The sequence below is a fragment of the Cygnus olor genome, chromosome Z (assembly GCF_009769625.2).
Source record: "Cygnus olor isolate bCygOlo1 chromosome Z, bCygOlo1.pri.v2, whole genome shotgun sequence".
Lineage (NCBI taxonomy): Eukaryota > Metazoa > Chordata > Aves > Anseriformes > Anatidae > Cygnus > Cygnus olor.
Genome location: NC_049198.1, coordinates 59,479,815 through 59,504,664, shown reverse-complemented (window position 1 = coordinate 59,504,664; position 24,850 = coordinate 59,479,815). Strand labels below are relative to the sequence as shown.

Genomic DNA, 24,850 nt, shown 5'->3' with positions numbered 1-24,850 from the left:
AGCCGAGCCAATAAGGTATGTTGTTTGCACCTCTGTGAGAGCATATTTAAGAAAGGGGGGGAAAAAAAAATAACAAAAAAGACTGCTTCACAGCAGCTGGGAGAGAGAGAAGAGTGAGAAACAGCCTTGCAGGCGCCAAGGGCAGTGAAGAAGAACGGGGGAGAGGTGCTCCGGGCGCCAGAGCAGAAGTCCCGTGCAGCTTGTGGTGAGGACCATGGTGAAGCAGGCTGTCCCTCTGCAGCCCATGGCTCCCACATGGAGCAGATCTCCACACTGCAACCTGTGGACGAGCCCCCGGTGGAGCAGGGGGATGTGGCCTGGAGGAGGCTGCGGCCTGTGGAGGACCCCCGCAGGAGCAGACCCCGGGCCGGAGCTGCAGCCCGTGGAGAGGAGCCCACGCAGGAGCAGGGGGTCTGGGGGGAGCTGCCGCCCAGCCGGGGGGCACCCGTGCTGGAGCAGTTTGCTCCTGTGGTACAAGAGCCTGTAGGTACGGAGCCATGTAGGTACGGAGCCTGTGGTACGGAGCCATGTGGGAGCAGTTCTTGAAGAGCTGCTGCCTGTGGGCAGCCCCCTCAGGATCAGTTTGGGAAGGATGGCATCCCGTGGGAGGGACAAAGTACCGGAAAATTTTTCAGAAGAAACAAGGTGTTTAACAAGGAAGTATATAGTTTCCTTTTAAGGCTTCCTGGGTAACTGTGGTTATTTCATATTCCCAACTCGGAGGAAGAGAATTGTTGATTTCACCTTCGTTTTTCTTACAGGGAAATAAAAGGTCAACAGCTCTGAAAGTAAGAGGAATGTATCAGAATCAAGCTCTTTTTGTCTGTAATCCTTTCTTAAGGAAAAGATTTATCACACGCCTTCCACAGATGTATGGTAGTAGAGAGTAAGTTTTGAACTAATCTAATTAAAGTCAATTGGGGGATAGTGGTACTTCTCGAATTGTTTCTGAGACATACGCATCAGCAACAGAGAGCGTTCGGTTGTCATTGCAAGGGGCCTACGGTAATGACTTCCGAAACAGAACTGAATTATGTCACAGTGGCGCTTTGGCACAGCTGCCTCCTTCGCGGCCACACAGCCCGTCCGAGCGCACGTCGCCCTCCCGCTCCTCCGTGGAGCCCCCCCGCCGCCTCAGCAGCCCCGCGGCGGATGCCCCACGGCGGAGCCGCGGCAGCCGACCCGCCCCCGAGGAGCACGAGCCCGCAGCCCTCTGCCCGCGCCGCATCGGCGGGGGAGCGGCGCCGCCAACGGCCGCCGACCGCCGCTCAACGGCCGCCACCGCCGCGGGGGCTTCTGGGGTGAGTGTGAAGTTGTGGCCAGAGGGATTTCCTATTCCTAAGGTGACCTGGTGGACACCAACTTTCCTAGTAAATTGCTGACGTTGCTGAGGAGGCAGCAGTAGCAAAGCCCTTGTTGATGAAGATACAGCAAGTCTGGGGAGGCTTTGGCATTTCTCTGCAATGCTGCTCCCTGATTGTGACCCGACTCAGATTCTGAATGAAGCAAAGCAAGCTAGAGGAAAGCTGTATGTCCTGGGAATTTATTTTTATTTTTTCATTCTTCACTTGTAAGAAAATCTAAATCTTTAAACCATTTGTTTGAAAACACAGTTTTATGGAAATGATTATGGGTGTGCTTAACCAAACCTTGTTTGGAACCTGTTTAACCTCGCTGCAGTTATAGGAGACCTATGCTCAAATTTATGCTTACCATGATAAAGCGGGATTCTTTTGGTATTCTTTTCTTTGATGATTGCACGTGAGGTTGAAAAGAGTTTTCAGTATGATTCTTCTTTTCCTTTGCAGTATCCCAAACTCCATATTATAGCTGATCTTCATCTCTGATCTGAAAAGCTTCACAGGCCAAAAGAGAATTGAGATGAGGAAGGAAACAGAGAATGCTGATGAATATTTCCAATTACCACCCGTAAGTTTTGTGAAAGGATCAGGTGCATTTCTGTAGTGGTAGAAAGTTTAGTTGGAAACACTTCATAAGTCCGTCAAATACAATTCATTTTTCTCAGTTAGAGCAATCACGTTGTTTAGACTACTGATAAGGTATTTGTCTGTAGGCAGCTGCCAACCTGTACAGCTAATCAAATTAAGCCCTGAAAAAAACAAACAAACAAACAAAAAAAACACAACAAACAAACAAAATCCGTAAACATGCAGTTTATTGAGTCCAGCTGTCTCATTTCAAATCTCATGGGTTTAAACAAGTTTTGGGTGACTCCAGGGCTGGGTTCCCAGGGAGACTTTCTTTAATTCCTGGCAGCTCAGCCATAAGGACAATACAAGGCCCTGCTTAAAGACAATCTTTAGGCTGCTTCTAGATCAACAGTTTATTTGGTTATTCCACGACCTCATCTCCACTTGCTTAGAAGTTGTGAAAATTGGAAGTACACTTAGTGTTTTTCATTCACGCTGTGTAAAATTGTAAGAATTTTCACTGGCTATAAAAACAGAAATGACAAAGAGACCCTCCTCTGGGTCTTCAGAATGCTCACAAGGTCACCCAGACTGGCTAAGTAGAGATGCTCTAGTATAGATTGAATATAGATGCAGTACAGATGGTGGTAGAGATGCTCTAGCATAGACGTGACACACTTTGACAGCATCTTTTCTCTGACAGCAGCTTATGTCTTGGCTCTTCACATCAAACCAGAGCAGTTTCTTTGCCTTCAGAACCTGCAGACTGACCTCTCGTGTGTACCTGTGGTGGATTGAAGGTAATGCTTGTAATGTTTGTAACACACACTGATGCTGTATTCACTGTAACTTTCAGAAAAGAGAGCAAGAAGCTAACCTGCATAGCAGTTTCTTAGGTTTCTGTATGTATATATATATGTATATATATATATATGCATATATATTCAATTATTTATTTACTCATTTAAAGATATCTTTTGTTCTCTAAAATGAATCCTCTGACTGTTACTAATGTATGGGACATACCTTGACACTATAATGGTGTATAAATACTTTTCATCTCATCCTTGCTATTGTTACTGTATTTAAAAAATAATTGTGAATATAATTACCTGCTTTTATTCTTTTTTTTTTTAAAAAAAAGCATATATATACGTATTCTATTATAAAATCCTATAAAAAGGAGTGAACTGAAAAGGAAAGAGAAACCAATTTTAATTTCTAAATTAGCTATCTAATCCTGATAGATTCACTCCCTTCCAAATATAGCTCAACAAATGAAACAGTAAAAATTCACGTAATATTTCTTTTATAACAAGATTTCATTGCACAATAGTTCTTTGCCTAACCCTGCAATAACCCCACAGGCATTGCAATTGCTTACTTGTTCTTCTCCTTAACTTGTTTTTAGTGTTTACTTTTCTAACCTATCCTTAATGTTCCAACATTGGATTTATTTACCTCCTTAGATATCAAGAGAATAAGGCATTTGCTTCATAGGACAGTACTTTGATGCTTTCCAGGGCTAATGGCCAAAGTTCTCGAAGCCCTTTTCATCAGTGATTTATATATTTCTCAATCTTTCCATCTTCACTTAGAACTCTTAACTTAATTTAGGTATTAGGTGAAAAAGAACCCCCAAACCAGCTGAAGCCATATCAGACATAGTAAGGACATGCGTCTGGTAGGAAGTAATTCAGAGTGATCCCATGGTGTACTTTAGACAGATTTACTCTGGTCCTCTGGACTAAGCATCCCCAAGGGATATTTCAAAGCTCTCTGAATGATCTGTCATTCTCTCTTACACTGTAGTCTCCATTAGGAAAGGGTAAATATTCCTTGCCCATGTGGAAAGGAACTGCTCAGTTAGTTGTTTCTAACCAAAATCTCTCGATTGTGTTCTATTTACAGAAACCACTTGGCTAGCCAAGCTAAATCATTGAAAATGGAAGTAGTGGAACTACTTCAAAACCGTGCTTCTGCTTCTAAGCAGAACTGCAGTGTAGGTAGGGACTTAGCAAGAGGACATGTCCAAGGCAGGCTGGAATCGAAAACCACCTGTGCGAGCCACAGAAAGAAGTCAGCGATTCCCAGTTTGAGACTGTTGCTTGACTAGTAACACAGCAGCTGGAACGCTGATGATTCCTGCTGATGGATTCCCATGAATCAGCCAGTGATATCAGCTACGAGAATGACTGAAGCGATTTGAAGTTACGGTTCTCCCCCTTCGGCATTCAAGTTTGTGAAAGACAGGAGAAGAGAGGAGAAGAAGAGAGGAGAGGAGGAGAAGAGAGGACAAGAGGGGAGGGAAGGGGAGGGAAGGAGAGAGAATGAAGCGAAAGGGAGGGAAGCGAAGGGGAGGGAAGGGGAGGGAAGGGAAGGGAAGGGGAGGGAAGGGGAGGGAAGGGGAGGGGAGGGAAGGGGAGGGAAGGGGAGGGAAGGGGAGGGGAGGGAAGGGAGGGGAGGGGAGGGGAGGGGAGGGGAGGGGAGGGGAGGGGAGGGGAGGGGAGGGGAGGGGAGGGGAGGGAAGGGAGGGGAGGGGAGGGAAGGGGAGGGGAGGGTACTAAAGGGACTTGTAGGGTAGTGTAGAGTAGGAGAGCTTAGGGGAGTATAGGGGAGGGGAGTATAGGGGAGGGGAGTGTAGGGGAGGGGAGCGTAGGGGAGTGTAGGGGAGAGGAGTGTAGGGGAGAGGAGTGTAGGGGAATAGAGGGGAGGGGAGGGGAGGGGAGGGGGGGGAGTGGAGGGGAGAGGAGTGTAGGGGAGGGGAGTGTAGGGGAGAGGAGGGTAGGGGAGGGTAGTATAGGGGAATATAGGGGAGTGTAGGGGAGGAGAGTGTAGGGGAAGGGAGAGTAGGGGAGCATAGGGGAGGGGTGCTTAGGGGAGTGTAGGGGAGAGGAGTGTAGGGGAGGGGAGTGTAGGGGAATAGAGGGGAGGGGAGGGAAGGGAGATGGAGGGAATGGGAGGGGAGGGGAGTGCTACCCTAAATAAAATGGCCAAATAAATGACATTTTGGATCTGGAGCCTAATCTTTATGTTGCCATTCATTCCACAACCTGATTATCACTGCAATGTGCGTATTGCACAGTGCCATTAATGGTTTGGCATGCACAGAGGTGGCTGAGTATTTTCAGAAATAACTTTCCTTAATAACTGAATCAAGACTTTTGCTGTAATGCAAAAGATCAGGTATTTGATTAGCATAGGGATGGCAGCTGAGCAGGGGAAACAGCTTCAAAACTTCCAAATGTTTTCTTTATACAGAACTACGACTCCTTCTCTGCTCTCTGGTTATGAAAGTTTCTGTCACCTGCTTAGTAAGCAGAAGCAGTAAAATGGGATTTTAAGCATAAGTGCCGGTTAGAGGAAGCAATCAATTACTAGTTAGTCCAGTGTTTGAAGAGAGTTGATCTGGCTTTCCAAGGAGCATATACTAGTGCAAAGCAACCGATTTATCCGACTCTCCAATGAAAGAAAAGGAAGTGCAAAGCAGCAAATGCTTGAGAGAGGGAAAGAGAGATGCAGCTCAACTGTCTGGGGGGAAGAAGGCAGTCAGCTCTTAACAGATTATTTGCCATCTAATTTGTTTCTCAGAAACGTAACATTTATTTAAGACAGTAGCATTTTACTACATGTGGTGCTAATGGAGGTTAAATAAAAGACACAAGGGCAGCAAAATCCCTCACTTGCTTCTCACACAAGGACAAAACTGTTACCTGAGAGAAAAGCAGATCAATTTCTCAAATCTCACAGCACTTTCTGACACCATTGGCTACGGGTTACCTCTTAAGCATTTGAAGATTTCAGTAGGGCTGACCGATCGAGGTGGGGATAGGTTTAAATCACACTTGTCAATGTGCTATTAATTTGGAACCACAGTCATTTTTTTCCCCAGACCTGTTAATACGCTAGGCAGTCCCAGGAAGCGTAAAACTTTGAGCCGTGCTCTCCAGCATTTGCATTCTGCACTTTCTGTAGGTTCTGTATTCTGTCATCAGAATTCTAACAATCTCCTCAACAGCACACAGACACAAAATCCACAGACCCAGATAAAACAGCCTCCCATCTGGTTGTATGATTGTCAGACGTGCATTCTTTTATATTAACTGGTTCTCAGCATTTTAGGATAGATGACTACCCAACACTGAACTGTCTCAAAAAGGAGTGCCAACCAGAAGGGATAAACATTCATTCTCCTTGACTTTCCATGTTCCATCTGGGACATAGAATGGTTTTTCATCACTTAAGAGAACTCAATGTCTTTTTGTGAACTTTTTGTGAACTTGCCTTTGTATTATTTCAACCAAGTGAATCAACAGGTATAACTCAAAAATTATAATGCAATAGGTGAAGAGAGCATTAGTACCAAGCCCTTTTTCTTTAGGAAAAGATGTCTCTGAAAAGCTATACTAAGACATAAAATAACACGTAAGATATAAAGTCAAGTCTGCAACAGGAAGAAGCTAAACACATTAATGAACAGCTACACCTGCAGCTGCTGACAGAGAATGAAACGAGACCCACTGGGTCTCTCATGCTCTCAGTGCATCACACAAGAACATCCCAGCTGCAGCTGCTGCCCCAAAAGGCAGTGCTAGCTAAAAGGCTCCAATCGTCAAACATGCACAACAAACAGGATGTACACACGTCTTTTTAAGAACAGCTGTTTTCCCCAAACCTGTTTGTGAAATTTATTTCATGACTGAGGTAGAAAACTATACATGCTCATACACTAATGTCATCTTCCAATTAAAACATATTTCAAACTAAGCTTTGGAAACTCACTTTCTTTACGTCAGGAACTGAGTAACAGTGGTTGTGCTTCTGCGACAGCAGCTACGTGCAACCTTTCATGCAGCTGAAAGAACAAACCATCTATCAAAACAGCGCTGAATTTTCATTTTTAGTCACCTCTTTGCTGTTTGTCTGTCTCCAGAGCTGCTCAGTGGCTACCTCAGTGTTCCCACCTAGCGCTGTCACGGTTGTAAGGACTACTAGAAGGGTTTGGAGCTCACAGGTCCGCTTCAAATGTTTCATCTTTGCCTAGGTGCCTTCCCCTAGAAGTACAGGAAAATAACGAGGATATACTTTCAAAAATCTTGACTAGTGGAGAGACGCCAGCCCGATATCCAGATTCCTCGCATCTTGGACATAAATTCTCACCCAGCAATGTGTATCCTTGTTAACGCTGCCACCTACTGGAAACCACACGTCTTAGCGTCCTCTCGGCAACTACTGCAGCAAATTCTTACGGAAGACAGTAAAAGCAAGACAGTTGAAATAAAAAGATTTCCAGATACCTTTAAAAAAAAAAAAGATATCAATTATCAGCCAGTTTTTCCCTGAAAAAGTGCTATTAATAGAAAGCCACCGAGACCAATATTTCCAGTATTTTTCTGGATTTTACAGCACCCTTGCCTCTACTTCCAGTCCCATGGGACTCTTCCAGTCTTTTCTGTTCCCAGGAACTGAGGAGAGGGAAGAAAGGTTTTGAAGAGAAGGGAAGCCCTGCAGAGGAATCTGACTTTCTATCTTGGCCTGTTTGCTTTTATCCTCTACATAACTCCACTTGTTAAAAACTAAGAAATCCACAAATGGAAGACTGGTTTGTGTGCTTAACTCTGCCAGTAAAGGGGGAGTTGTGCTGCACTGTCCAATGTCTCATTTAAAGCCAGCATTACTCACCGAGTACCAAGTTAAAAGCCAAACGGAAAATGAAAAAGCAAAATGTAGACCAAAAAAAGCAGAACTCCCCTCAGCTCACAGACGAGGGGAGAAGCAGGCAGATGTTTTGAGAATTAGGTTTCGAATCCCTAATGGTACTAATCAGCTGATTTCCTAGTAGCGCATAATTTGCTTAAAATAAGCCAGCCTTACCCAAAATACCCAGAGCTTTGTTCATTTATTAAATCAGTTTTACATATCTGAGCTTAATAGTAGTCTTTGCAGAAATTGATCTCAGCTTTTTTGTACAATCCTTTAATTTTCACAGAGCTCTCACTTTAAATATTTCAGAAAAGTTACTCAGTGATCAGGAAAAGCCAGGAATAACTTAAGCCCCCAAATCAGTGAGCAGTTACTGTCTTCCATACAACTGTATATTGCATTCTTGCTTCTCTCACTTGCTATTTCTACTTCACAGAGCAGCAGTGACTAAGGAACAACCTCTGACCTCATCCGGTTGTTCCCTGTAACAAACCTTTTGCTTGCTCCCAGCAGTGTCCACGCTGCTGTCTCTGCCACACAGCACTCCATCAGCTCAGACAGCAACACCCTTCAGCTGACATCTCAGCATTTACATGTTCAAGGTCGGCTAATCCAAAGGTAGCTTGTGCAAACTATTTTGTCAGCAGAAAAAAAAGAATCTGCTCCTACAAAGCCATACCCAATTACAGCCTTAGAGCACAGGATTTCCTCTGCAAAGTCATTTTGCAGAGGCGGCCTCTGTTGTTCCTCCCACAGCCATGGGGCTCAGGCTGGGGAACTCATCATGGCAGCCTCAGGATTTGGTGCAGCTCCTGTGAGAGTAAGTATGCGTCCTACGTGCAGCACTGCAATACACGAGCCACACTTAAAAAGCCTCACAGAAAGGAAATAAAGCAGACTTTGAACGACTCACAGGCAGGGGACTCCAAGTCCTTTGCTGTGGGTACCAACCAGCATCAGCTTCAAGGGTCACTGGTAAATTACTGTCCACTTGAAAAAAAGCGGCTGGGTGGAACAAGGAATAAGAGTATAAAACCCAGAACACAAGCACGAGTAACTTGAGCAAAGATACCATCAAGTAAGAACTTAACCAACTTTCATTACTTTAGACTCATGGTCATTAAATGTTTAGATGAATTTTGAATGCTGCTTATCTTTAAAACAGGGAAAAAAGTGATGCCAGAGAACATACCTGACAGACAGATGAAACAAACCCGAAAAGAGAATACTGCTACATGAAAAAATTATCAGACTCCTCAGATAACTTGTTTCTAGTACTCATCTGTATAAACATTCAACTGACTCTGTTTTCATACAGTAAGTATTAGAAAAGCTCACGAGGAATTTTTTTTAAACTCACAACAGGTAGCACTGTTTCCTTTTCAGTCTTATATTAAGTATCCCTCATTCGGCTTGTACAGTACATACTTAAAATGCTTCTAAGGCTCCTTGCTACTGACAGCTGTTCGGATCAATTAATCTTCTCCAGATAAATTCCTGTTCCCGTCCATGCACTACATATATATATTTTTGGAGTATATATTTTTTACATTACCAGATATTGCAAGGCTCAGACCTCTGAAATAGTATTTGACAGGTAGAAAGTAAAGCTAGAAAGCACATTTCATAAACTCTCAAATAACAACCGAAAATACGATAATACAGTATTTCGTATCTATAAAAAGACAAAAAAAAGAGCAAGCTAATTTATGTGTTCAGTTTTCAGTCATCATAAACAGAATAATAACACTACAATATGTCACTGACTTCTTTAAACAGGTTGTTGAAGAAAGTTAACACTTTTGACAAAAGTAACTATACAAAGTTTTCAAAATTCATGTGCCACCTTTATTAGTATACTGACAATTGTGAAAGATGATTAGCAAGGAGGTTTACAAAGTCATAATGTCACTGACATACATTTTGTAGCTGGTGATACAGACCTTCCAGAAACAAGACTAGCAAAGATAAATGGCTAACCAAACTGAAAAAACATTTGCCTATCTAGTCTGCATAAGATTTTACAATTTTTTTTTTTAAAAAGCTGCACATTTCTTTTGGAAAAAATATTTCCCCCCTCCACATGACTTGCTTATGTTGCTCCACTTTTAAAACTGGAAGCTAGCTTCAGACTCGCAGGTTGTGTGTGAAGATAGATTTATTGTTACAGATGCAAAGCAGGTACATGCATTCCAGTTCCAAAATAAGCCAGCAGTTCAATTTGGCTTGACCTGTTTCTTTCTTTCCTGTATCTTTCACTTCAAAGTTGCAGTAGGGTAACGTGTACATCCATGTCTGTCATAACCACAACTATATGATATTACAATTACTGCAGATGTGGGATCATTTCTTTTTCTTCCCTTTACCTTTCTTGCCTCCCTCTCCTTGCTGAAGACTTTGATCGCTACCTCCCATCTTCTGGGTTCTCGTTTTCAGTTTGGGAATGGTTTCTGCTGCATATAGCATCACTGATTTACCTAAAAATACAGAGAGAGATCATTGCATACACCTACTGTGTTAACAGCATCCACATCATCTTCAGACAGAAACTTCATCCCTATTTCAGATTTCTATTAAATGCATTTCAGATTCAGATTTCTGTTAAACTCGATATAAAGCCTAGGAGTTCAGTTTCCTTCCACTCTGTAGCTGGAAGTTTGGAAGGAACGTCTTTTTTTAAATTATTATTTTATTTTTTATTTTTTAAGCACAGGAATCAGTCATGTCATAAATCGGTATTACAGCAGACCAGAACTGGCACATCACCTGATAATATCCAAAGTATCTACATCCTTCCTGTTTCTCTCTCCCCTCAACTCTTAATGGCCTAAAATACTTGGTACAAAACGACTAGGCAAACAGCTACAAGTATTTTTACAAAGACACTACCATTTTCCTGCTGTAACATAGTTTGAATTTTTTTTCTTTCTGATTAACAGTACTCTTCAGCTGCTCTCATTTTAATATTCTTGTTGCTCTTTCCTTAAGATGCATGCTTCTTCAGATACATATTTGCTCACCTTTTACAACTTGATTCCTTGTCAAGAAAAATGCACAAGTCCAATTAACAAGAATAGCTCTTCAAGAATGACAAGTTATTTACAGGGAGCTGCTTCATGACCTGCCCTTTATTGTTAATTTTTGAAAACAGCCAGTAGAAAACTGAACTGCGCACTCAGTGTTGTGTTTTACCTATCTGGCACCTGTAATGACACCTAAATGATGTACATAGCATAAGAAAAAGGGGTGGAATTGAGCCATTTTAATACCAAATCTTCTGTTTGAACTGTCGAGAAAAGGGTAAGCCAAAACTGGAAGGGTGATTAATTCACTATAGTTATCACACAACACTCCACAAACTTCCTTTTGATTCAAGCACTGAAGAAAGAGCAGTATCAAAGACAACAGCATTTTTAAAAACTCCTCTCACTGTTCATACATGGACTTGATTTTGTTGATTTTCAGAGGTGAAGAGATTTAACGTAACATTCTAAAATTTGTTAACAGTAGAACTAATTAAACAAGCTTATAACAAAACAAAGTCTTTCTATTCTAGTAACAGGTAAAGCGTCTAACCCAGATACTCTACTCACGTGTTGGAAACTGAGGTAAACATGGGTTGCCATCATCTTGTTTGAGCTGAATTCGTACTCTACCCCTGTACTGCACATCGCGGTTCCACTCTCTGGGATACATCTTATTTTTCTGTCACAGAGGAGGAGAAACTTGCTTAGGTATGAAGTACTGGAGTCATTTTCTACAAAAATTGTCAGGCATCTGATCTGTCACAGCATACTGGAATTCTGAGCAGATCCAACCCAGACCTGTAGCTCTCCAGCCATGTCATCCCCCAAGTATTTTGCCAACAGTATTTTAAATTGATAAATTAATAATCACTTCAGAAAATGAAATGTGAAAAGTTACCTCACTACAAATGCAGACTCATTCCACTAGGAGAAAGTAACCAACCAATTAAATACCAAGCAGGTATTGCAGTTAATAGCTTAAATGCTATTTGTACCACTAGCTATAATGTAACTCCAAAGGACCCTGAAAATTTTAAGTGGCAGCAGAATCCTATTCCTATCAGACACTCATTCCAACAGATAATGAACTCTCATTGCAAATTAAACTTTAAAAAGCATATTTTTAGAGTTACACCTTGCAAAATTTCCTTTTACTCTTACTCTACAAAGAACTTTTAAGAAACTAAGATAATCTTTCCAGAATAGGTAACTAAGAATAATCTTTTTATAAGCTTAAAAAGTGACATTAACTCAGAGATTCAAGTTATTCTTGCCTCGCACACAGTTTTCAAACATTTCCTTCATTATTACTCAAAAGCAATCAAATATCTTTATTGCTACTAACAAAAACTTCTCAGTTGCTACTTATCCTGCCTGCAACAAAAACCAAAATGATAGGAGACACACACCAAGGTAGCTTTTTTTGATTGGTTTGTTTTTTGTTTGGGGGAGGTTTGTTTGTTTGTTTTACCTTACCTCTAATAGCACATTGAATCCAACTGCTGCACACACATCTTGGATTTCTGTGGATGTGGGATTTTCAACAGCCTGTTGAAACAACATACTACTGTTACACGTTTTTCAGTGATGATCTAACTACCTATACAGAAATAGTTAGTGGTTTCCCACTCTATACTTTATAGCTAGAAAAAGCAGATGGGCAAAGAAATGACACTTCAAATAGTGACTAATCTACTGCCCTCCTACAGATTAGAAAACATCAGAAAGAACACATAAGGTATCAGTAAAACAAAGCAGATTAGACACAATTGTTTAGGACATAGGAGAAGGTAATAGAATTGCCTATGAAAAATAACTGAAATAGCAATTATATTTATATAGAACCAAAAAAATATAAATTAGTAAAGGCAAAATTACAGCAAGGACTGCAGGTAAACTTTTTTTTTTCCTCTTTTAAGGCAAACTTTTTAAGCCTGGGGCAGCAGATTCATCCCATAAATAGATCTTTGGCAATGTATATGCCCAAGAATTATTTTCACTTTTTTTAATTTTCACTTTTTTTTTTTAAACTATTATCAGGAGAAAGAAAAACAAAACACCACCAAAACTTCGTAAGCAGTGAGAAAAGCCATTAAAATTCCCAGCATTGCTTGTTAAAAATGCTATAAAAAGGGACATGATGAAAACTATTTCCGTACAGATTGAAAGCAACAGCAACTAACAAATCTACATGCCACAGCATGGCCTAAGCTCATAGATAAGCTCTTATCTTTGACAGACAGCAGCAAAGAGGACAGAGCACGGAATACGGGCATGTTTTGACAAACCAGTCACCAAGCACGCAATCACTAGATAAATATTATTTTCTGCATCACTCTCTTATTTGGCAAATCAATTTTGTAATAGATTGAGCACGTTTGGTTTTCGATACTTCACCTTTTTGCCAAGGTTGCTGCTCACATGAAAATTGATGCATTAACCCTGCGCTCCTCTACCAAATTAACATGTTCACATTAGATTATTGTCAAACATACTGTAATTTCTAGTTATCAAGCCACTTGCCATGGGGGATAGGAAAAATCAGTAACTTTGAAATTTAGTTTCATTTTCCAATTCTTTGCACACCACTACACAGCAAAACAAAACATCATATTTCCCTGCCACCCACAAAATTACTTTGTCTATAGGTATCCTTCTTCCTTCTGCTATTGTCTTCTTGTTGTTTAAATATGCTGGATAAATGCAGATAAATCTAGAAAAAAAAGAGAGAAAACAGCAAGTTTTAATTAAGTAACATCAACTCCTAACACTGTTTATGCATTATTTTCCTAGTTAAAAAAGTGTTACTGCTAAAACATGAAGTTTCCACAGCAATTTTAAACAACCACTTATTTTCCCTCACTTATTTTTAAGATGTTGCAAAAGCCCATTTCAGTTACTCAGTACGCTGCCTGACCATTTGGCAGAAACCCCACTTGTGTGACACCACTTTTGGGGGCAGAGAGCGCGCGCAGGGTGGGGATATCTGTTCTGAGAAGAAAAGGAGGCTGAAAAAAAATGTTTTGACCCATTTCTTAAAACCCAGAAAGCTATGAGAAGAAAATATATCTGAGATATTCCCTTTCACCGAGAATTAATGAAACTTCCCTCAAAGGGTTGTAGGACCCTTGATGATGATTAAGTTATTGATAAAAATGAAAATCACTTTTTTCTTACGTATTAGCAATTTGCCTATTCATGCAGCAATGCTAGCCAGGTTTAGGTAACTTATATTGATAAGTTATGTAAGTGAAAAAACACATGCTTAAAGACTCGATTACGTTAAATTGAGATTTTTTGAGACATCCCATCCTGTCAAGCACAGGGACAAGACTGACAGAGCCCCAGTTACGCTCCCATCAGGCACAAAAAAACGCGGCTGAGGCCCACAAGGAGAGGCCGAAGAACGACTATGACGGGACGAGACCACAGAAGAGCGTGTCCCCGGACCACAGCACGCCATTTTTAACGGACGCGCTATAACGCCCCTCACGGGGCCCTCACCTCACCTCCCCTCACGCTGCCCCACCGCAGGCCCCGGCCTCGCTCCGCCGCGGCCCCCCCGCCCCCGGAGGACTCTGGCCACGACGCGAGGGGCGGCGGCGGGGCGCAGGGTGCCAACCCGCCTGCATTACCTCTCCTTGTCTGACGGCGAGGCGGTGGCGGCGGCAGCCATAGTAACGGCCTGCTCTGCGCCGCTGCCCGCCCGGCACCGCCTCCTCACGCCGAGAAGTCCCGCCCCCACACGCCATCTCTGGAATGCGATTGGGCGGTGATGCTGTCTCTTCAAGCGCGTTGTCCAATTAGAAGGCGAGACGTGCACCAAACCCCGGGCGCTGAGGGCTCTGCGGCGGGAGGAGCCATCACGGGGGGCCGGCCCAGAAAATGGCGGCCGCGCCTCGGGGCGGGGCGGGAGTGGCAGCAGGCTGGTAAAGATGGGGTAGGTACAGCAGCACCTCACCGATGAGGGACTGAGAGAGCTTTTCCACAAATAACTGAACATTTATCCCTCCCTGTATTTTTCTGCTTTAACAGAACATACAGGTCTCCTAGATGAAGAGGAGGGTGCTGAGACACAGAATCACAGAATCATCTAGGTTGGAAGAGACCTCCAAGATCACCTAGTCCAACCTCTGACCTAACACTAACAAGTCCTCCACTAAACCATATCACTAAGCTCTACATCTAAACGTCTTTTAAAGACCTCCACAGGGATGGTGACTCAACCACTTCCCTGGGCAGCCTATTCCAATGCCTAACAACCCTTTCCATAAGGAAGTTCTTCCTAATATCCAACCTAAACCTCCCCTGGCACAGCTTTAGCCCATTCCCCCTTGTCCTGTCACCAGGCACGTGGGAGAATAGACCAACCCCCACTTCGCTACAGCCTCCTTTAAGGTAGCTGTAGAGTGTGATAAGGTCACCCCTGAGCCTCCTCCAGGCTGAACAATCCCAGCTCCCTCAGCCGCTCCTCGTAAGACTTGTTCTCCAGACCCCTCACCAGCTTCATTGCCCTTCTGGACACAATGAAAGACAGGTGTGTTTGCAGGGAAGATCTGTTAATGATACCATTCATAATACAGTTCATGAAAACTTGGAAGAGTTAAGAGTTACAGGGAAGCTGTAACATAATCGGGATGGCATTTGGCACCCATCAGTGAGTTACTTGGTCTGTTCAGTCTTTTGGATGATGGACAGTTTTGTTGTCTTCCGTCTTGGCTCTCATTACGTCAGAAGTGAATAAGCTGTACAAAGTACTGCAGGAAAGAAATATGAGCAATGCAACTGTGTGGTCTCTGCAGTAGCAGCTTTCAAAAATCAGACTGCAGCTGTCCAGAAGAGAGGCAGCTCTTCACAAACGTGACGCAACAAGCTCGGCAGCTAAAACAAAAGAAAAAAAAAAGTTACGCAGAGTTGTGAAGGAAGTTGTTGATCTAACATGCTAAAATTTAGCAAAGTGCTAAAGACAGATTTTCGGAGGGTGATCTCCTGGTTACAACTAACCTGGATAACACAGAATTAAGTGTACCTCTCCAAGAGGTCATCTGTTGAACGCAATTATCATTTTGTTAGCATTAGCTTGATAATGGATTCCCTGTGTTCTTGCTTTGTGCAGGGTTTTAAGTCTTTGTTGCCCACACACACACGTCTATTACATGGTTTTCCACTGAGATTTCCACCACCTATAAAGTGTGAGAGCTGCTGTTTCCTTCATAGTTGCTGCCCAGGTTGTCAGTGCTTAGTCTGTGTGTCGGGCAAAGTGGCAGAAGTTTCTGCCAGCAGTTGCCACCTGCCTTCAGCCAGAGTCAAGCTACAAGGGGGGAAGGAGGTGGGAAGGCAGGTCAGCAGCTTTTGCAGCCTTTGTCTACCCATGCTTCACCAGTGCGTGCCCATCGCACCCTGTGGCGGTGGGGTAGTGATTCCCAAATACTATCCTGAGGTCCATGTCCCTGTGACTGGGGAGAAGGAGATCCTATAGCTGAAGAAGTCTCCAACAGCCATTTAACCCTCTGTTGCTGTATACACAATGCGAAGTGTGGACAGACTAGATTTCATTATATTCATTGTGTCTCCATGCAGGTGTGCAGTATTAATTGCACAACCATAACACATGGTCATCACTAAAACATGTTACCAGTCAGGCTTACTGCAGCTTGTTTTTCTCAAATAATGATAGACATGATCCTCCCTTTCTTGGACACAAGTTGGAACCTGACAAAAGGGTGTAAAGCTTGATCTGTGTCTGAAGGACAATGCTCTAGCAGAGTTAAAATAATGATCTAATGCTTGTAGGAAAAAAAATGCTAAGGGTCGTTTATAAAGTGTTACAATAGCTTCATAAACAAAAATTAGGCTAAAACATAATGAGCAAACATTGAAAGTTCTCTCTTCACCCTGTATTTGTTGTTGTTATTGCTAAATTTCCCAATGTTTGTTATTTCACAGTTACTTTCTAAAGCAAGGTCTGGTGCATAATGGACTACCATTGGATGTCAGCTTGAGAAACACTGCTGTGACTTTACATTGAAGAAGGCATCGAAGGTGGCTGGTTTGTGAATGGCACAGTACCATCATTGCATATTAGGTTTGTTCTCAGTCAACCCACTTAGTTCAGGACAGTGAGAAAGCTTTTGTGCGTTTATTTTTTAATGTTGTTATAATTGACAATTGCAGGTCTTTTTTTTTCCCTTCACTTGAATTCATACAGCTATTTAATACCAACTTATTAGGGGTAATGGCTTCACTTCTAAAACAGTATTTAAACTTACTATATCACAGTAAAAGCTACATTGCCTATATCAGTATTTGTGGTAATGATAAAAACGATTGTTTCTTTTTCAGATGAAAAAATCAAAAAAAATTGCTGGGAGTTTTTTGGGCTAGACTGAATCATGTGGCATACGTGACTGATTATGAGGGAATTATGTCTTCTTTTCTGCAGATCCTATTATTACACACCAATCTTACTTATTGGTACTAGTATTCATAGTGTTAGTGAAACTAACATGCCTAAAATGAACCATTAGGTACAAACATGTCAATTTAATCTCCATCATCATTATAGAATGACCTCATTGACTATATGGCATCCAGTCACTACATTTATTCTAGTGTCATAAGAAATACATTTCAAACTTGAGTTCTGATTAATTCTAGCCTGAAGAACTCAGGGACAGAAGTAGGTCACAAAGCACACTAGCTCAGGCACATTATGCATTATCATGCACGTGCTATCCCTGACATCAGAAATTTCATAATGAAGCAATCAAAACCTGACAGGCTTTAAATATTTTAAAGCAAGCTGAAGATAAGATGTAATTGCTAGTGAGCATAGGACTCATGTATGTCTGTAGCAAAATGTCAAGACTGCAAATATTGCCTTTGCTTAATACCAGGGCTCCTGGTCTCTGAAAGCTGTGTATAACTTCTCCAAGTTATTCCATTTGTCATAACTGCTGTGGAAGGGGAAGTGACAAGGCATGAACACTACACTGCCTGCATTTCAGAGAATTTCCTCGCTGCACACACTGTCAGCAGAAAGTTGTGTGCCTAGTCAGACCCTACTTTATTACTGTTAAGCATGTCTGCAGGAGAAAAATATCCCCTCCCCCCAAAATAAATAAATAAAAAAATCAAGGTCCCTATAAAATCATGAAATAGAAGTTCAAATTGGTTTTACTAGGGAGTGGTGCATTTCACCTGTGATAAGTCCAAGTACCCAGAACAGAAGTGGCACACCAAGCACAGATAAATGGTTTGAGCTGCATCAGTACTGCTGTGTTTCACTGAAAGTGTCACATACAGATGTCAGTTTATTCAGATCTAGCTTACGTGTTCAGTTTTCTCTAACCCAGTGTTACACTGCAGTCAGTCATGCTAGAAATGCCTATATAATAGGTGGACTAGTGAAGTCATTCAGAAGGTGTATTTTTAGCTAGATGGGTGCAGGAGATCTGTAGTGGACTGCAGATAAAATGCGTAACAAAAAGGGAATGCAGAGTGAGATATTAATAGGTCCAATAAACATTGGAAGGAAGAGGGCAAGCTAAGAAGGATTTTCTCTGCAATCTTTATAAACTAGGATTCAAAAAATATATTTTAAACTTAAATATGGGGTCTGGAAAAAAAGTGTTCAAAATGGAAATGTACTTCATGCTCGAGACTGGTATAAACTAGGTCTCTCAGAGACCTTTCATCAGCATAGAGGGAGAAGAATGCTGTCCTTCATTCAGATCTGTAAAAACTAGTATTTACTTACCATGAAATTTCAGTTTTGAGAGTGAGCCATTCCATTCTTGGTGTACTCCACTTTGCAGTATTTGTACTGCTTTCCCCAAAGGAGTGCTTATTTTAAATACAGAGTCTACTCCTTTTCTTTCTACCTCATGCCTGTTCCTGCAGAGACAGCAGCTACACAACTATCATTATTAATCAGCAGAAGCATTGGTTCTGTTCATCTTAATGCTAGAAGCCCATAATCAATCTTAATAGCCTGTATATCCTTAAGATGCAAAAAACATCCCCAAGATTTCTAAGGCCACAGTAGGTGAATGTGTTTCATCTGTGTAAGTGCTGCACAAGAGCAGCTGACAGTCAGAAGTGCCTGTCCAGAAATAGTCCGACTTGTACTCCGTTCAGAGCTAAAAGTCTTCTGGATTACTTCACCTAGACCCATCTCTTGACTTGCATGGAGTAAGTAAGAACACAGAACAGAGTCTGTATACAGTATTTCACAGAGGTACCGGGGAAACTGTCAGGCACCACATTCCCAATCGACTCTATCCAAATCCCTGTTTAGCTGGCAACAGTGGAACTGGAAAAACTGAAATAGAAAAATGTGGATTTCTACAGATCTCTCATTCCTTAGTAATTGTAAAGACTACGTCTCTAACTTACGGATCTTGGTTTTACACCCAGTCATTCTCTGGCCTTGTTCTTGCCCTGTAGAACAGCTGACAGCTGTGTAAAGTCACAGCTGTGTAAACTCAGTTTTTAGGATAAAAAGGAACCAATCATCCAGATGTATATGACACAATAACATAGTATTTGCAATGAACTCATAGCTTCCACTTAAACTAGAGGATTTCTGTTGGTAAGACTTCCAAATAACCTAAAAAAGTGTTAAATAATCTGTCATTTTCATTCAACTACTCAATTATAGTAGGAACAGAAAGATGCCAACCCCCTTTCATCATGCAATGGAATTAAAAAAGAGGCTTATAGCAATTTATATTACAGCTCAGTTTTTCATCTACCTTCCTGCTATTCCATATTACGTCTGCCATCATAGACCTTAGTAACAACCTAGGTAAGATGCACAAAGCCTGAATTCTGTTTATTGTATACCCAAGATGCCTTTCCCCCTCACCCCAAGCAGTATGTTATTTTGCACAGAGAATTGTTAGCAGGGACGGAACTAGGCATAAACTACCTTCATTTATATTAAATGTAAATCACTCAAAATCCTGTAGTTTTCACAATCCCTACTGACTTTTTGAATTGCTAGCAAGTAATTTTCTCTTTCTGTATAAGAATCAAGACCATGAAGTGTATTTTTCTTTAGAGACTTGTAAAATAAGGGACCAGCTGATCAGTCCTGAAATTAGACTTTTTTTTTAATTTTAGTTAAGTGCTTCTAACTGTGTCAAAGTCTAGGATGAATAGAAGAGAGCAAGCTAAGGACATGTATTTAAGTACATTTGTGTATATGTTGGCAATCAACTAATCTAAGTCCCTTAATAGTCTCCAATCAAGAACAAAATGCATTAGTTAAGAAAAGGCTGGAATTAAATGAGTCTGCCATGCTTAAAAGTCATGATGAAATAAGCTTCCTTGTGAACTTACTGTAAGTATCAGAGATTATGGAATTACAGTGTGTCAGAACTGGATTTTGTGCAATTCATTTTAAAATTAGACATGGAAGAGAACAGTTATACTGGTGACCTGTGTATCTCCCTCAGCTTTTTTCCACTTGGTGTTTATCTGAAACATGACTACTACTGAAGTGAAACTACATGGTTTCTCAGACCATTAGTTCTGATATCCTTTATCATTGCATAAGTGTCTCAAGAGCAACTTTCTCGTTAAATTAAATCACACTTCTAGTACAGCAAACAGACACCTAACTTTTAGTAATAAATAATCAAGAAAAGAATTCCACTCTGACAAGGTGCAATCAGGAGGAAATTTTATATAACACTGCAAGTAATAAGTTATGCATAGCAAGACTAAATTCAGAATTAGTATACTGTGAAGCAAAATACATTAGAATAGTTGAAGAAAGAATTACAGAGTTAGGATAAAAACAGTAACGCATCTCAGGCAGAAGCAAGCAACAAAACTGAAGGAAAGAATTGTGGGCTGAGTTTGTTAAAGAGAAACAACATTCATAGGTGGGAAAATGTATCTGATCTCAGAGGATGACAACTTACTTGCAGAAAACCAGCACAAGCTTTATGCATCTTAAATCCCACTAGGAAGTAGGGCACAGGAGATACTCAATTTGTATGCATCTCTTGAGCTTACAACTCTGGTAGCACGTTTCAGTGAACGAACAAGCTCCCCCTACACCTTCATGAAATCCTAATCGCAATTCCACGTCCACTCAAGAAAAGAATACTTTCACCAACATCAAAATTAGAAGAATCTCAAACATTGGAAGTGGCAGAAATTAATATATATCTGTAATCCAGTAGCTACAAGGAAATTTCACAAGGAGTAGATTACTTGAAAACTATGCTAAGGAGGCATTACCCAGTCTTAAGAGTAAATAAAGAGCACATCTGGAAAACTGAAAATTGACAGCAGAAAACCTAGGTATTAAATACATACTTGATAATCATCTGGGCATCACAAATTCATTGACACCTACGTTACTGTTGTGAACTCTTAAGCTCTTCAGCACCACACCAAATTCCCTTGCACTTCCAACATGTAACCAAATACAACACATAACCATCTACCTTAGCATTCAGACTAAAAACTCAACCTTAACTACATTAACATTCTCTAAGATACGCTTACAATCTGTTATTCTGCATAAACTGTGAAGCAGGAATGCCATTTCTATATGTGATTTGAAAATAAAGAACTGGGGACATCTCTTCTGGTTATGCTTAAAAGTGCAAAGGAGATGGCTGTGGTAGCAGAGAGTGAACACATTTGGGTGGTATGGTATTAAGAAAGTCCTCAGAGCTTTAAGCATGTGGAGGAAGTCATGCTTCACATTAACTGACACTTCACTTTTGATTCACAGCTTCATCCAAATCACACATCTCGTCGAGAACAAAGCTGTCAGACAGGTGGATGAGACTTTGCATGGCATTACAGTATTGTTAAGTTATATTTAGGTGGAAGTCTAGGTAGGATTGTTAGCGACATTTAGGCTGTTCTTACTATTTAATGGGAGGTCTGAAAAGACTTTTGGGAGGCATCTAGTAACAAAATGCAAGAGCTTGTCCACCTAAACTTTTTCCAGATCATGCCTACAAGTAGTACTGTCTTCATCAAGGAAGGGATATGTTCTCACCCTTGAAGCCTCTTCCAGAAATCAACTAATTGCAGTAAATCATTTTAATTTTGAAGGATTTAATGCATTTAACATTTCAAATTTAAAAATTGTTGCATATAACTTCACATATAGTAGATTTTTTTTTTTTATTTTGAAGAAGAACAATTTCTTTTCTAGAAACACAAACTATAGACTAATGTAATACTTCTTGTTAGTTGTTAGAATTTCCAGGATGATGGACTTACCTGGAACACAACATATGTAAACGCAAAGTGCTAGAAGGCTATTAGGCAGAAGTTCAGAGTGAACAAGTTAGGGGTCCAAAACTTCAATTTGCTTTTGCTGTCTCAAAAAGGGTGAAGAACAGTTCTGGAACTTGGCATATTGGCTTAAAAGTGCAAGTAATAGCTTGATCCAACCTCTTTCCACCAACACTAGCTGCTTTTCTCTTCTGCTTAGGCAGAACTTACCTGACCCCGCATGGAGCAAATTCAGAATACTAAAGCAGCACAAGTCCTACTACTCCCCTCAACCAGTTCTACCAAATACGAGCTGAACCGGTCCACTGAAGGGTCAGATGAGTGCTGCTGCTTGCAGTCTCAAGTTTGAAGCCAAGTCCTGCTTCAAACAATATTCCAATCTTGCCAGGAAATCCTGGCAAGGCTGTTGACTTTCAATTTTCAGCTGGCAACTCTGACAAGGAGTTTTAAGAATTATCTTTAAGGTTTCAAGGGAAAATATTCTGATGGAGAACTGCACATGAAAAATATAACTAGATTAGTTCCCTTCTAAAGTTTGCAACGTTTAGTCAGAAGAGCTTTCACAGAAATTTAGCAATAACCTTAACTGTGGCACACTGCAAGGAGATAGAATGAACATAGGTATTAAATAGTAAAAATATGCAGGGAGGTCATGTTTCCACAACTCACATAAAGAGAACAAAACTTTGTTTAGTAAACTAATGCAAAGACAACTGCAGATCTGCATACAAATCACAAAAGTTCTACCAAAATCTGTAGAAAGGCAGGCAGTGTATCCCCAAAGAACAGGAAAAGGAGCCTTGGCTTCCTCAGCTCCTTACTTTCCCTTGTTTTGCCTCAGCATAAATAAGGTCCTGTTGCCTGCTGCAGCAACTTCATTTAAGTAAAACCAAGGAATAAATCTTTGGCAGCACAAACCAGATCTGGCAACCATTAATCTAGACATCAGTAAGAAAATCCAAGATCAAATATACTTATTATTACTATTTCCCATTTTCCTGTTTTTATATTTGTGATCTGTTTTTATAGTTAAACTTGGAATCCAACTTTGTATCCTAATCACTAACACGAGTCAAACATCCTGGATGTCCTTAAATATTCTAAAAGGCTCTTAACAGTTATTAAGCATTTTAGATAAAGAATTAGAGACATGTAGGTCAGGCATAGATTTCAAAGGATCACCTAAGCCCATCTCTGCACACAGGCAATATGAAATATACTAAAGTCCATCCCTATGAGATGTTTCCTAAACCTCTTCTTAGAACTTCTATAATGGAAATTTAACAACTCCCATGGGAAGCATATTTCAGTGTTTCACTACCCTTATAGTTGGAAAGTTTATCTCATCTGTCTTTGCTACAAATATAGGCTTGTTTATGAGGGTATTAAGAGAAACTTCCCAATTATAATGATCATGAAGTACCTCCAAGACTATCTAAAGAAGCCACTATAATTTTCAAAGACATTCTGGTGTTTGATATGCATACCGTTATTTATAGTTTCACCTGATGTTCTTTTGATTACATCAGTTATAAAGCTGAAATCAATATTTCTATATAGGGATTGAGTTTACCTTTAAATTCTTAGATCAAGAGGATGTAGATGTAAAGCTGGTGCTACCTGACTATCCTGGATTACATGGTATACCTTCACATTAGTAGTTAAAAGCCCAGCACAAAGAAGTATTACATTGTTTATGGTCTTCCATTTTAAACACAAGGATGGAGTTCTGCATCCTACTCCAACAGCAAATCCTGACTTCAAAAAAACCACAATCTTTGTCTCTGTTTCATCTTTAAAGAACAGTAATACTAACATGAAGATACTATATGCAAAATATTACAAATACTAATAGGAGAAGCACTGTTTGTTAACAGATTCACCAGGTGGTGTAGAAATATAGTATGTCTTTAAGCAAATTTGTCAAGAGGCAAAGAACAAAATATCAAATAAGATGCCACTTATTCCAAAAAGGTACTTTTGGTATTGGCTTTAAATTTAATCATATTTGACTGCTGTCTGCTGATCTCAACTCTGTTCATAAACAATGCAAGTCTTATGATGAATTTTAAACAAAGCTGATTCATTTCAATATCAGGTAAGTACAAAGCCACAGATATGATGTACTCTGCAACTGTGTTAAAACTACCATATAAAGGTAAACTTCTCTATTTCAGGGCTTCCTGAAATCAGGGCATCTTCAATCCTGAATTATTTAGAATGCTAACTTTAGAATAGTCCAGCTGAGATACCACAAAACTGACATACCATTTCATGGTGTGTTCAGTCATGCACAGAATGGTTAATGTTTTGTTATCTTGTGTTCCTACTTTAAACCAATTCTTACCTAAATTCAAACTATATTATATATATATATATATATTTAAAGCACAAATCTGTCTTTTCAGCATTGTTCTAGCACAAACCATATTTGCATCAAAAAGGCTTGAGGCAGCAAATGTCCTGGTTTGTGTTCAAAATTGTTTTTCCCCCTACAACAGCAAATTTCTTGTCATGGGATTCTTGCTTTGTTTCCCTTTATAATTTTAAAAACAAATAAAAATGGATGAAGATTTCAAACAATTACAATTTCATCTTATAGTCACTATTTCACATTCTACATTATATCCCCAAATTTTTAAAAATTGCTTTATAAATATTATTCTTATACATACAATATTATTTCAGGCTCGCAGCGATGAAAACAATTATCCTGTTTGGCTTCTGGAAATACCCTGCCTTTAGCCTTATTATGCACCTGAGATGGGTGAAACTGTCTCAACTATAATTATATTACAGAAGACCTAGGGCCTGATCCTGCAACTGTTAAGCATCCTGCAACAGCTATTTGTCAGTGATAAAGAAGAACAAATAACACCGGAGGTACAAGGTTTTACAAGGTTTTGCTGGATCAGGCCA

General features: G+C 40.5%; 1 protein-coding gene and 3 long non-coding RNA genes across 5 annotated transcripts; 2 read left to right on the top strand and 2 right to left on the bottom strand.

Moving 5' to 3' along the window:
- Positions 1-1,101: 1,101 nt before the first annotated feature.
- On the top strand, positions 1,102-4,222 carry LOC121061725. 2 transcript variants are annotated; one of them, XR_005815232.1, is made up of 4 exons: positions 1,102-1,528; positions 1,809-1,929; positions 2,635-2,731; positions 3,843-4,222. It is a non-coding gene; the product is annotated as an uncharacterized LOC121061725 (long non-coding RNA). The 2 variants fall into 2 exon arrangements; XR_005815231.1 differs by lacking the exon at positions 1,102-1,528 and having other exon boundaries at positions 1,654-1,929.
- Positions 4,223-6,671: 2,449 nt separating this feature from the next.
- LOC121061387 lies at positions 6,672-7,425 on the bottom strand. Its single transcript, XR_005815068.1, has 2 exons — positions 7,092-7,425; positions 6,672-6,985 (listed from the first exon to the last, which is right to left on the bottom strand). It is a non-coding gene; the product is annotated as an uncharacterized LOC121061387 (long non-coding RNA).
- A 2,034-nt stretch (positions 7,426-9,459) lies between these two features.
- On the bottom strand, positions 9,460-15,536 carry SRP19 (signal recognition particle 19). The gene is made up of 5 exons (XM_040540132.1): positions 14,296-15,536; positions 13,298-13,373; positions 12,137-12,208; positions 11,228-11,339; positions 9,460-10,111 (listed from the first exon to the last, which is right to left on the bottom strand). The coding sequence occupies exons 1-5, from the start codon at positions 14,661-14,663 to the stop codon at positions 9,978-9,980; spliced, it is 762 nt and encodes a 253-aa protein (XP_040396066.1). The 5' UTR covers positions 14,664-15,536; the 3' UTR covers positions 9,460-9,977.
- LOC121061386 lies at positions 15,057-24,811 on the top strand. The gene is made up of 3 exons (XR_005815067.1): positions 15,057-15,197; positions 16,607-16,745; positions 24,620-24,811. It is a non-coding gene; the product is annotated as an uncharacterized LOC121061386 (long non-coding RNA).
- Positions 24,812-24,850: the final 39 nt, after the last annotated feature.

Excerpts from the sequence above, each read along its gene's own strand:
- SRP19 (XM_040540132.1), bottom strand. The coding sequence starts at position 14,663 with ATGTTCAGTTATTTGTGGAAAAGCTCTCTCAGTCCCTCATCGGTGAGG. Across the intron at positions 11,340-12,136 it reads GATTCAATGTGCTATTAGAG|AAAAATAAGATGTATCCCAG; the intron begins GTAAGGTAAAAC and ends CCTCTGTGACAG. Across the intron at positions 10,112-11,227 it reads TTTACCTCAGTTTCCAACAC|GTAAATCAGTGATGCTATAT; the intron begins GTGAGTAGAGTA and ends CTGTATTTTTAG.